The 13,896-nt window shown below is 38.0% G+C and overlaps 1 protein-coding gene across 9 annotated transcripts in view; it reads right to left on the bottom strand.

The window, feature by feature from the left end:
* The window catches only part of UNC79 (unc-79 homolog, NALCN channel complex subunit), a 115,101-nt gene that overhangs the window by 49,257 nt on the left and 51,948 nt on the right, over positions 1–13,896 (bottom strand). For 7 of the 9 annotated variants that reach the window (XM_049828745.1, XM_049828747.1, XM_049828748.1 and 4 more), the window contains 5 exons: positions 11,207–11,389; positions 10,199–10,361; positions 7,094–7,246; positions 4,404–5,627; positions 1,967–2,074 (listed from right to left, as the gene is read on the bottom strand). In XM_049828745.1, the coding sequence (XP_049684702.1) occupies positions 1,967–2,074; positions 4,404–5,627; positions 7,094–7,246; positions 10,199–10,361; positions 11,207–11,389 (1,831 nt within the window). The remainder of the gene's footprint in view (positions 1–1,966; positions 2,075–4,403; positions 5,628–7,093; positions 7,247–10,198; positions 10,362–11,206; positions 11,390–13,896) is intronic. The other 2 variants (XM_049828749.1, XM_049828746.1) reach the window with 2 other exon arrangements.

The following is a 13,896-nucleotide window of genomic DNA, read 5'->3' as shown; positions in this document are numbered from 1 at the left end:
AAGAACAGCAATTAACATAGAACTGACAAGACTGCTTGGAGTGCAGATGACTGTCAAAATATAGAAATTTATCTCTTTGAATTTTCTTAACAGCTTTTGCAATTGAAATTCTAAAAATTCCATGTATATTTCACATAAGCAGGCTATTGTTGAGCAGGTTTGGATTTCCGGGGTTATTTACCTGATTTCTCAAGGACAGCCATGATTTCAAATATTGATAAGTTAAGAAAAAAATCTAAAAAACCAAAAAACCCAGAAGGCTTCCAGCCTTTGAACAGTCTTGGAGCCAGACTGATTGCTGTGGACCAGCACGTGACTTTCATGCCTATGACTGACTAGTGGCATAGGGAGGAAACTTTTCATCAGGTTTTCTACAAGAAACCTAACAATCGTGAGAAGATCGGTAATCTTCATATAGTAGCTGGTGAGCCTTTCATATGTTAGCTAGTGATCCGGTCAATCATCTGCCCACTGCTGTGTAATTCTGTACTCAAGAAGAGAAGTCCAAAGGCAAAATCTTCCTGTCACAGTTAATGATGTATGCTTTCTGTGGCCAAGCACTGGCTGTACAAGTAATGTTATCTATTTGCGTTACAGAAGTGCCTTGTGCTCACAGTCCTGATCAGGGCTGATTATGCAAAGCACTGCAAAGACAGATAGTAGAAGGTCAAAAATATTTCAGTCTAAATGGACAAGAGACACAATAGAAGCAGGCATGTCCCTTTTTGCAGTTGGAAACTGAGGCACACAGAAAGAGGAAAGGTATATTTGCAAAGGAATGTAGGCTCAATATTATATAGATACTATTCCCTATTTCATATATTGGAATTTACAGGAACATATAACACTCGATTAAACCAGAAAGAGATTGATCCTAACTGGCATCTCTTTAGCTGCTTTAGTAACTGACATCTTTATCATTAGGTGGCCAACAAACGTACTCTGACTATGAGATGCACACAACACAAGACACTTGTGGTAAAACCATGTTCAGAACATGGTTTAGTGGGCATGGTTGATGGTTGGACTCAATGATCAACCTAAATGATTCTATTAAGTCTATGAAAACTGGAGAGGAAACCTCTAATTGGGAGTACTCATCTAGCATGTCTAAAATAACATCTTCCTTTAATAGGGCAGACAACCCTTCCAATCAAATCAGCAGATGCTGAATTTCAGAAATTAAAATTTAACTTTTCTACAGCAATCTGAAATTGCAGTTCAGCAAGATGGTTAAGCTGATCTAGCAGCTCACTGGTATCAAAGCAGGTCATCATTTCCCCTCCCTTTTCTACTAGTCAGAGTCCTGCCCCATCAACCTTCGGATGTGTTACTTAACATTACCTAGATGGACAGCCATTCTGGATTTTGTTAGTGTTCTAAGATGCCTCCACCTGGCAATATTATCTGCATCTGCTCTGTTAAGCCATGTGTTAATGTCTACTTAAACCAACCCAGTTCACTTTCCATTGAAATGGGTATGGGAGTCTCAGATAAATAATTACCACATTTCAGCAAGTAGCTGAGGAAGTGGCATTTCAAGGTATTTTACAAAAGTTGCAAGAGATTTTTTTTCCTAAGGTACAGCAAGAAATGTACTGAAGACCATAGTAACAGCCCTGTGGAGCAATCATCCTCTGCTTCTGTGCACTGACAGTTGACAATGCTTTCTCTCACTGGAAAATAAACATTCAGCTTTAGTGAAATACTGCTTTTAGCTGCTACCTACTCTAATTCAAGAAAACCACATTTGTCAAATTTGCCATGTCACAACAGAAAATCTTGCAGCCACTAACTACTAAAATCTTGCTGACCATCACAGATTTAACAGATCTAATGATATCCAACACAGCTGTACTTCCAAGAATCAATGAAACTCAGGGGAAAGCATTTACCATAGATGATATGTATCTGGTACACAAATACAGCAACTTAGATTTAATTCTCAAACCAGAGGTAAACTTACTTGATATGGAAGAGTGACTACTTGTCTCTGGGACACCTGCTTCCAGGGTCGGTGCAGATGATGACTCTCTTGGCATTTCCAGTGTTGAAAGTCCTTTGGCAGCAGGATCTGCATGTGAAAATTGTGCTTAACTCTCAGTATTTAGAATCAATAAACATTTTCCATCCGCTTTCTCCCTGGATGCGTTTTTCACATCTTTTCAGTCATCCATTCACCATCTGGCATTCCCAGCAGTTTTAGAAGGATTCAATGTGTGCACCGTAAGAATTTTTATAGAGGCACAGGGATCTACGGCTTAAAATCCCTTTTTAAAGGAGATTCCTACCTCTGCTCTTTAGAGCTCAGAACTAATAAATGTACATAGACTTTGATTTTGATCCCACTCACAGAGTGATTATCAGAACCACCAACATGGAAATAAGAAAGGTACCACTGATGCAAAGCTAGTTTAAGTGACAGCTTAGCATCTTTTAAAAGCCTTATCTCCAACATGTTTTCAGTTTTCATTCAGAAGGCTGCTGATCTGGCAGTTGATCCTAAAGATTCAAAAAGTTTAAGATTCTATCATTAAAAAGAAAAATAAGCCATTAAAACTGTTTTTATTTTATGATAACTGATACTGTCAACATGGGAAGAATAAAGCAAAGAAATTTTCAAGTGTTGATGGCTGGTTTCAGCATATCCTATAAAAATGCCTACATATCTCAAGTTTCAGGCAGGAAACTCTGTAATCCAGTATTGTGCAGTTGAAGAAACAGCCCATTTGGGTATTTAATTCAAAGATCAGTTATATCAGAAGCCCTTCTAAAACATATGGAAGTATAATAGGCTGAAAAAGCTTGAGTAAGACTTTGAAATGATAATCAACCCATTATGATGGCAATATTAAGCCTACTTAAATGAATTACAAGACATATGTTCTCAAATAAACTAATCAATAAGGATAAACAAAACAGAACATGAGATACATTAAACTACCCAAGTCACTAAATTACCTAGTTATCTGAATTGCCTGCATCAACCTGTGAAGTAAATGAGCACTTAATGAGCCATTGTGAATGTTTTATGCTCCCCTTGGATGACATACTTAGATGCATGCAGCCAAATGACCATCATATATGCTATAATCCTACGTTCCATGTGGTGTTTCAGAACTGGGACAGCCCTTCCAAACAGTTTCAAGGATAATAGTGTTAGTTGTTGCATGAAAACTGGCCCTTACTAATGGTCAAAAAAACATTTGAGTCTAACTGCACAATTCTTTCATGATGATTCTTCTCCAAGAACCTATGTGAAAGGTTCAAAAGTACTCAACTCCCTTTTGTTTTTACAAAGCTTCAGCGGTTCTTCAGCTTACTGGAACTATAAATGGGACAACAGGCCTGAAACATAAAAGGAGCTGCATAACTATCATCACACTGAATGATTTCTCCTTGTAAAAGTGGAATAACGTAATAGGAAGTTATATTATGGTTCCCTCTGAAGCAATTAAGAAAGAAGAAGTGAGGTCAGGAATGCATAAATATTCCCCCTCACTTCACCAGCAACAATGAACCAAGGCCTGAAGGATTCGTGCCTTTTTTAATTAATATGTTTTAAAAAGACCAGTAAAATTCTAATAACTGAAAAATCCTGAAAAAAAAAACAGCCCCAGAAGTAAACAGGCAGCAGCATACAGTGTTTAAAACTCTTTGACACATCCAATTGGAAACTGAGGAAACAGCTAAAACACACCTTCTCTCCACCTGAAAAGTTTAGTAACAAAACTCTGTACTGAAATTACCTGAAAAAATTTGGGATACACAGAAATACTGTATGGCTTTCCCCATGCTTGAACTTTAAATGTTTAACAAACACCAGCCATGTAAACTTTGTGGATATATACTGTGCCAATACAGAGAAGGCTACAAAAAGTCTTTAGTTTATAAAAACAGAGTATGTGTGTATGTCTGATCCTAAATGAAAACTGCAGTTAATTCCAAGTTCTGAAGTCTACAGCCTGCTCAGATTTACACTTTGTGATCCAGTCTGCTTTCCACTGCCTTCTGCTTGCAGAAGAAATAAAGGCCAAAAATCACTACACACAAAAGAAGATCAGTGTAGCATGGACTAGATTAGCAGGATAAAAGGCACAGAAGTATGACAATTTTTCTGACTCCCCACGTAAAGAGGCCACGGAGTTTCACTCCCTAACTTGGATATCAGAACCAATGTTTTTGTCACTGAGCTCCACTTCCTTTCCAAATGGGCCCTCATACATGCACGATACCTGTATGGTTAGTACATTCCTTGTGAGAAACAAATAGCTGAAAGCATTCAGCTCACTCAGAGCGCATCAGACGCTATATATACACATCTCTTCTTACACTGTCCTGTCCTGTTACTAAAACCTTCATACAGTAATAAGCCTTTTGATTGGGTCAGTGATTGAGCTTACCTGCCTCCTTCTGCTCTCCCAGCTTGTCAAGGATGTTAAAGGAAATGTCCAGGTATTCTCTCTGAATAGCACTCACAGCAATCTTCCTCTGCTTCCTCTGGCGAGGAACAATCTGAATCTTAAATTCTGACTCTTCAGTCTCCTCTTCTTGTTTCTGTTCTGTGTTTTGTTCAGTGTCAGACTCTGTGTTGGTATCAAGTTTATCACTTTCCGTTTGGTTTTCAGAATCTTCGGGGACTTTAATAAGGACTGTCTTCACATTTGGGCTTGGAATTGCTCCACTAGGTCTAATTTCCTCCACACTGAGCTCAGAGTTATCATCAAGGGACATTTCTGGAAGGGCATATGACTTCTGCAGCAGGTCCCTTTTCTGTTTCAGTGTTAGTGGGTTCCCACAGGACATGTCCTGAAGTTCTTGTGACTTAAGTAACTCTGAAGAGTCCTTCTGATCTTTGGGAGAAGTGGAAAGTATCTCCTCTATTCCTGATGAAGCATTGTTGCTTGTATCCTTAGAACTAAAGTCTTTGGAGCAATCTTCAATGCTGAACTGGACCAGTGGAGTTGTGCTGAGGCTGAGTGGAGAGACATTGATAGGAGTTGAGGGAGACGACACAGCAGTTTTGCCAGAGACCTCATCATTCAGCTGGTTTGTTGTTTCTTCTTCTTCATCACTCTCCACTATTCTAAGGGGAGGAAGTGGTTCAAAGACTAAAGAGTCACTGTCTGAAGCGGAGAGTACTGAATGCTTTTCAGGACCCGATGTTGAGTCAGAGGACAAATCTATCAGATCCAAATCTTCCTTGGGATCAGTAAGTTTAACCGGAGAGTCCACTTTCACTTCATAGGTTTCCATGCAATTTAGCCTAACTTCTGGTATGACAGGTCTTCTTGTTTCCTGGAAAGTCTCTGTACAAGGAAGATTTTCTTGTGTTTCTATATTTTCAGCTTTAGTAGAAGAATTCTGCCGACAGCGTCCATAATCACTCTGCCTGTGTATGGTGTAAGCAGCAGGGACAGGTGGTTTTTCTAAGTCACACCGGTCTATGCAGGACTTCCTGCGATGTTCATCTAATGAAAACAACAGGGAGTCTGCATTCCCTATATCAAGAGATTTTTGTTTTAGAGAGCGCAGTTTTTTTTTCTGAATGCTTTCTTCTCTCACACAGCGTAGAATACTGTCTTGTAAGGCCCCCGTCTCTCTATATTCAGCCAGCTCTATTTCACCTGATTAAAACAGAAAGAGCTAATACTACCTCAGTTGGAGACTTCTGGCAGATATCTTCATCTTTATCTCACAATTCAATATGACTGGCATTTCAAATACAAACCCAGTATTAGCCAAAATTGTCTAGATTTTGGTTTAACCTCAGAGACACATTAGGTAGATTTTTACAACAAACAACAAAAAACCCTACTATTTGGATAATAGGGTTTACCTAAATTCTGTCCACATTCCACTCATCCTGGACAGATGTACCCTGAAGACAGAGAGTTTAACCTTATGCATTGAAAAGAAAATGGCACAGGCAAGTAATTTCTACAGACACTTGGGATGGCTGCATTAGGCGTGAGAGATGAAAGATGAAATGAGCTACACAGAACACTCTGAAGAGGTTTCAAAATAATTTTGGACAACAGCACTGTGGACATCATTTGACCATCAGCATATATTAGAGTACACCTACATGTTATTTACTGCAGCAAAGTGGGCTTAAAATGGATGCCTCTAATTCAAGAAGCAAGGTTAGCAATAGCAGTGAGGATGTCACAGCACAAGCCTGAGATCAGACAGGTTTTCAGAGAATTTTTCCCGCAGTGATCCTAGACCCCATCAGAGTCTAGCAACTACCACACCACGTAATCATACCTCCTCATCCTAAGGAGGAGTAAAGTGAGCACAGTTATACTTGCTGGTACTACCACTGCATTGGTATTTTGCTGTGTGAACACATTCATTGAGAATATTTTAAAAGGTTATCACTGTTGTTATTTTGAATTACATATTTTCACATAAACCAGAATATTCCTGATCATTATTATCCCCATATTTCAAAATGCTCCACATATGAATCACCATGCAAAAAAAAGCAGTGAGAAAAGTTGAGGTAGATGTTCGCTGTAGTCAGAATCTTTCCCCCTGCCATGCAAACACCCGAAAGAAAAAAAGGCAGGTGGGTGGTGGTGTAAATATCAATTTTTTTAGAATATTCATTTCAGAAAGCTAAATTTGAAAACAAAATCCTTCCTATTTTTTGAAACCACCAAATAACCCTTTTTACCAATAGAAAACCATAATATTTGCAGCAGCAACAAAAATTTGCTCTACCGTAGAGTCCCACCTCATCAAATATCAATTTCTGGGAAAAAAATAAATTTGAGCAAAAATTTTCAGCCCAATGGTGGAAAAAAATTGCAACAAATCCTCTTCAAAATTTTTACATTCAAAAGAGCTTAAAGGTTCAGAAAAGAACTGCTGAATTTAGGTATTTTTATTTTGGAGTGCCTACTTTGAGATTCTTGTACAAGAATTCATTCAGGGAAACGAGGAGTACTTGCTCTCAAAAGTCAGACAGAGTACTTGTATTCAAATCAGGCAATGCAACAAACTCTACAAAGAAAGGTGGTAGCTTGAGACTAAGAGTAGGAAATTGTATTTCTGCATGAGTTTATACCGACAAAACAATTCATACTTCTCTGAGCATTCATCTCAACTGGTTGATATTTCACCATTTTGCTGCCACCAATTCTTTTCAGTCTTGCAAAGAAAGTTTGAGATTCTTTATTGCAAGGTCCAGTTGGTGTATCATGAATATCAGATTCATCAAAAACACTGTCTTCCTCTGCTGGAGAAAGAAAAAACTTTATTACTCTTAAGAGAGTGCAATTCCTTGAATGAAAAGCTGTCTATGTAACAAAACCTCAGCTAGTTTCAATTAAACTTGAATTGGAAAATGACGAATCATCTGAAGTTTGCAAGAAAATTTATATCCCAGGTATAACTTTACCATTCTTGTTACATCTTGAATTAAGGTCAGAAAGGACAGAGATAAATGAAAAATGGGTTACAATGCAACAAAAGTATACCAAAGCTTTTACCATTCTAAGCTGATCTTTTCTACTGATAATAATATAGATTCTGTAGATGGAAGAAATACAATAGATCTGAACACTGACTTGAGTAAATAACTTCTATAGTGCTCAGTGAGAAATGGTAAATGGAAGAATATCAAAATTAGTACAAGAACTGCAAGGTCAGGAAAAAACCAGCAAAATAGGAAAGTGAAAAAGGAAGAAATGAATAATCTTGGAAAGTTGGTAATAGTAATAGGATAAGACCTAAGAGTATGAATTATGAAATTATTGCTCTAAGTAGTAATAGTGAAACATTATGCTCTAATTTGAGACCTGCTGGTTGAAAATGGCAGAGAGAAAGAAAGTTCCAAACCTATTTATCCATCAAAAAATATCCACATTGCCTGTATGAAATGGCTATAAAAAAAGAAATAAAAAAAGAAAAAAATCCATATCTATTGTGTCTAGTGATTCATCTCCAAGGAAATAGGAAACACTACTGAGACGATAAAGAAAACAGAGCACTCGAGAGAAGAAACAAAAAAGTTTGCCTTGTTTATTCTAGGAAACAAACATGAAGAGGAAATGCATTTGGTGTCTAGGAGTGAAGAGGCAAGTAAGCCAAAGAGTTAGAATGACCAAAAACTGAAGACTTAAACTGGACATTAATATCTTTAGCTTTGAAATAGCTGGAAAGTTTCTGCTACATGTGAAGCTATGGAGCTGCCACCTAACAGCATGAAGGATAAGATACCTAACTGATGATGAATCCAGAAAAATCAATCGAAGTTGATAATAAGAATTTCTACAGGGACTGGGTTTAATAAGTTAGGAGATCACTTTTAACGTCATGTCGTATGTGTCTAACTTATTCCCCTTGGCCACAAATGCTTCTTCTCACAAGATTCATCATCAGCTCTACAACAGTCTGTACACTTGCCATGATCCCCTTAACAAAGTTTGGCAGAAAAATTAGGAAAAAGCTTCAATAGTGCGAAAATCCATCTTTAGCATAGGGATTCTTGCTGCCTGACAATGAAATCCTCATCTGTTGATATCTAACCACCACCTTGGATGATGACAGCAGCACACACACTACCTGAACAGAGACTAAACAAGCCTCCTCAGAAAAGGTGGGAAAGGCTTCAACTTTCTAAGTCCCTATGGAATTATATTGGCTGCTTCTTGCAGGTAGAAGAAAATTTTTCTGCATCCTCTTTTTTCCACAGCACTTCAGTCAAAGGAGGAGAATCAGCCCTACGATTAAGTCAGCATTTACAAAGTAAAATTTGCCCACTTACGGTCCTTTCCCTCTAAGCAGCCCAAAGCCCTTCACAACAGCTTTGGAAAGCAAGTAAATATTATTCTCCTTACTTTAAACATAGGCAAACAATGATGAAGTGAGACACAAGGCCACCCAAGGAATCAATGCTGGACATGGAATTGGAACACCGAGTTTACTAAACCTAACTTGGCACTTACTGTGAACCACAAGCTGGGTATTTAGGCACCTTGCTTTGTCTTAGAAATGTCTCAGAATCAATCCAGAAACAGAATGCATATTATAAATGTATTATTACTACCCTCAGCGTTATTAAGTCTTTATGAATTAAGTCATTAACTCAGCTCAAAATAAAGAAAAATTCATAGTAAGTCCACAGTTATCTGAACAGTTATCTTAGCCCTCCTCCAGCAATACAAAATGTCCAACTGGGTGAGAATATGCAATACATCATTTACATCCATTTTAAGGTTGCTTTAATTGGCTAAAGCTAAGTAATAGAGTGTTCAGGTAAACAAAATTTTGTGTCCTTGTTCTGCTAGATATCTTTTTATGAGCAACAAGCAGCAAAAGAGGAAAAGGTACTGACGTGCATGAATAGTCCTTCTTGTATTCTTTGGAAGAAGTGCTTGCTGCACACTAGGAAGACTGTTTGAGAGGGAGGATGTAAATAGCAATAAGCAGCTAAAAGGCAAAACAGCTGAAAGGCAGCTAAAGATTAACGTCAAAAGAACCTGTTAAACTTTGATCGTAGATACTTATCACATAATAAACTTCACAGTTGTAAGGACCTACACTCAGTGACACCACATTATTTCAAGCCCCCACCTTACACCAGTTCACACCATCACAGTACCTCTGCTACAGCTAGCAAGCACATACAGAGTTAACAGTTGGATGCAGATTCTAAAGGTCGAATTGTTCTCTTCTGCCTTTAGACATCCACATCATATATGTCTGCATGTAAGCTAGTCAACTTCAGCTCCTTTTACAGACAAAACCAAAGTATATTTTAGTTTGACTAAATTCATAATTTTCTCTTTTCAACATCAAGTATTTGCTACTATGCCATGTTATTATAAAGTATAATCAGAATGCTGCGTCAGACTGGTTGCATACTTTGTGTGTGGGCAAGATCAGTTATTATCGTCATAGAAAAGGCCAAGGACTATCCAGGCATAGTGACTGAACTACTAAGTCTAAGGTACATTCCCTCCAAGAGACTGTTAGACTGCCGTGCTATGGTAGCCTACAGAGAAATTGTCAATTTCTTTTACTATAGATGGCAATAGCTGGTCAGATACAACACACCTTAGACTTAATTCTAAGTATTATGTTCTAAAATTCAGAATTTACACCATATTTACCCATTTCTACAATATCTGCAAGACTTGATGAATTAAATCAATGACTATCATATAAATGAGAGTGTTAAAAGTACCTTTTTCCTTTTCACTGTATCGGCTTATGTTACTGTTGTCACTATACAAAGGACCAGCAGTTGCATGGGGCTTGCAGCTGTGATATTGAGCGTTGAGGGTATTGACTGTGATGTGGATTAGGTGAAGTACAATCTTGCTGATTTCACAGTCTCTGTAGGGGTACTGTTCAGTGAAAGAGAAAAACTTCAGCTTAAAAACTAACTTTTCTCCTTGGATAAACATTTAGGCAGTAAAATAGAAAAATGACAAGAATATTGTCAGCTGGAAGTCCTATGCCTTTCTTTGATCATACATTTCTAAATACATCATGAGAAGCAGAAGTGTTTTCATCTTTGTACACAGAATTATTTTAAAGTTTTAAAAATCCCTATTAACAACATCTAACACATTGTTTTCTTGACTTCTATAAGACAAAACCAGCTATTAATAATAATGCAAAAGGTCTCTCATCAGAACTGTTCTCCAAATACTCTATTTCAATCAGCACATTATCATTCATTTCTAGTATCTCCACTTCCTCGTATGCCCTATAGACCTGATAGAAATTTGTTAAGCATATCAAAAGTATTCACAGCTCCATTTTAGTGCATAAACACACTACATTTTAACAACACTTCCTAAAAAGCATCACTCAACTAAGAATACAAGCTGTTAAGCTGACAGCCCACCCATTTAAAGTTACTAATATTTTTTAAGAACTAATTCTAAGTGACTCAAAATACTCTTCACTGGAACTTTATAAAGAATTTTCATACTTTCAAATCTATATTTTTCTTTCTCAGGTAACCATGTGAAAGACAATATAGACAGCAGAAGTAAGAAGTCAGTAGCACAGATGAAAGCCTAACTACCTCAGACACTGAAATTAAATGCAGTAAGCAAGCAAATCAAAGTAGAGTGCTCTTTACAATTCCTTTCACTTGCAGTACAGTTAGATGTTCCCTGTAATAAATTTCAAACTGAAGTGTAAATTTGAATGTGGACGGCATCTTTTCAAGACCACTTACCTTATAGAGAATGACAAGCAAAGCCTTTAACCACATCTGCCTAATGTGAGGTTTGAGGGACCAGAGGGAGCAGCGAGGAGGCTGCTGAAAGTAATGCCGTAGCTGAGGACAAGTGCAGTATTTCAACACTTGCACCACCAAGGGAAGAAGGTGTTTACCCAGGTTGATGTTATAATCCATCACCTGAAAAGAATAGTAGCACAGGAGTTAGCTCACCAAAATCAAATCCACTGACATTGAAAAGCAAAATAACTAATACAGTTGAGGTATCAGTTAAGTGAAAAGAAACAGACATTTTTAAGGAAGTCTCACTATCAGTTAGAAACTTTCTGCCAGCTTGCCACATTCTCATTTTAGCTACATAGGTAAAATGAAACAAAAAGATGTGTTCTGAAAATGTTTCATCCTGGACAGTCTAAATTTTAGCATGTATACATCGGCAAGTCATAAAATATATCATGCTGGGATAGCCTTGATTATAGCCCAAGTTGATCATGCTTCAACAGACAAAATCATGTTAGGTATATTCCGTGTTTAACAGATAGGATGCAATTGTGGGTTTTGGGAGAAGGGTGTGTGTGTATTTTGGTTATTTGGGTTTGTATTAACACTACATTGCTGGTTTTCATCATTTTTTCATCAGGCTTGTAACATTAGCTGTTGGGTTTTATTAAGCCCCATGTTCTGGAATCTGGTAATGAGACAAGAATCCCACCCTTCACTATGGCAAAGATAAGAAATTGTCTGCGATGTTATGCAGAAAATCAAAGCATGCAAATCCTAAAGGATCCAAAAATAAAGCTAATGAAAAAAATCTTACTCCAAATAAAATGCTCATCAATTTTAAGTGATAGTGTTGCTGTAGACAGGTTACTGTTATTACTGCTAGTCATAAGCCTTGCTTCCATCATGACCTTTGAAGAGCATCATGCCATTTGGTGCCTATCCTTGAGGTTTGAATCCTGATTGTTAGGTGCAGTGTGGCCATATATTTCCACTACCCTGAAACAACTGTGTTTTCAATTGAAACTGCATTGCTATTTTTCATTATCTTTCCATCAGCCTTGCAACATTAGCTATTTTTATTTAAAGCCATATGTCCTGAAATCAGCAACTAAACTAGATCATAACAAGGATCCACAAAGACCTTGTCTCTGACACTGACCTATATTGGTTGACACCCAGGAAGGTGTAACAGCAGGCCAAGCAAACTCCAGCACAGCCCCCAAGATCTAACACATCCCTGCAGTTTCAGTGGACTTAGTGCACTTTACCAGGAGCCCTGTACATCTAAACAGACAAACATCAGTTTCATTTTCATGATCCATTTCCTTCAGGTCTGTATTTCTTTTTTTGGTTTTATTTTTATTAGAACAAGGGGATGAGCCTAATTTACAAACAGAGAACTCATCTCTCAAGTTCCCTCCTGAACAAGCTGACTAGAAGTTTTTTGCCATAAAATCCTCTAGTTCAATGTGCAGCTGTCTCATATTTTTGCGCTGCATGCATAGAGCTAAATAGATTAATCCCATGTCTATCCATGCAGGGTTAGCCTGTCGAACAGATGATATATAATCACCAAATATGGTCTTACTCTGTAATGCCTTGTCCCCTCAGGGTGCGATACAGTTATACAGCATGGTTAGGAAAACTCATCCATACAAGGAAGACAGAGCCCTTCCTTAACAGAGCACATACTGTACTGCAGACATGTCTTAAGCTGAGCAGACACCTTTTTTAAGTTGTCACAGGTAGATCTAGAATAAATGATGTTGCAAATGCTGAGCAGAGCTCAGCCTGGGATGCTGAGCAGTGCCCAGCACTGCTGGCTTCCTCACTCCAACAGGCTTGTACAACATTGCCACCATGCGGGGCAATGCCGCGGTGACTGCTAACACCAAAACTTGGCCACTTCTGCTGCTAGGGAGTGAAAAAGGCGTTTTATGCTTTCAAGAATTCCAAATATATAAAATTTTATGATGCAAAATACTAAGAGACATTTGATTTTTCTTTTTTCTTGAACTGACCATGCCAAGCAAGCTTGGAATCAAAATCAACGAACCAGCAAGTCAGCCCAGTCCCAACATTTGTGGAGCTGATTGGGGAAAGCAAATATTTATGCCTAGGGGAGGGAGTGTAACTGAAATAACTCTTATAAAACAAAACTCTGTACCTGGTTTTCACTCTGTAAATGCATCTTCGGATTGCAAACAGCATTTCTCTTGCAGCAAAGGTGATTCCTAACACAAAGCAGCCCTACAGCTATGAAAAAAATCCCCCTAAAATATAAATTAAAGTTTTGATGTCTGCTACATGGAGAAAAATCCTCACCTACTGAAGTTCTCAAACTCCATTTGACGTCAGGGGAGCCAGGATTCAACTACGAAGCTTTTCAAACAGAAATGGTGAATTTGGCTATCATGAGACATTTTAAAGGTGAAAGAGGAAAGACAGGGGCTGATATTTAGAGTTGCAGTAAGTAGTACTTCTGAAAATCAGGTCAATTATGATCACTGAAGTTTGGCAATCCAAACTTGGAAAACATGTAGAAACACATGGAAGATACTGTCCTGTGACTAAACTGCCACTTCCAGACTCTCAATAACAGGCCTGAATCTCCTTTTACATGCTTCAGCTTAAAACTGTACAGATGAAAGATGACTGACAAGACATAGCAACAGTGCTCTGAG

Source organism: Accipiter gentilis, chromosome 25, assembly GCF_929443795.1.
Source record: "Accipiter gentilis chromosome 25, bAccGen1.1, whole genome shotgun sequence".
NCBI lineage: Eukaryota > Metazoa > Chordata > Aves > Accipitriformes > Accipitridae > Astur > Astur gentilis.
This window is presented reverse-complemented; position numbering and strand designations above follow the sequence as displayed.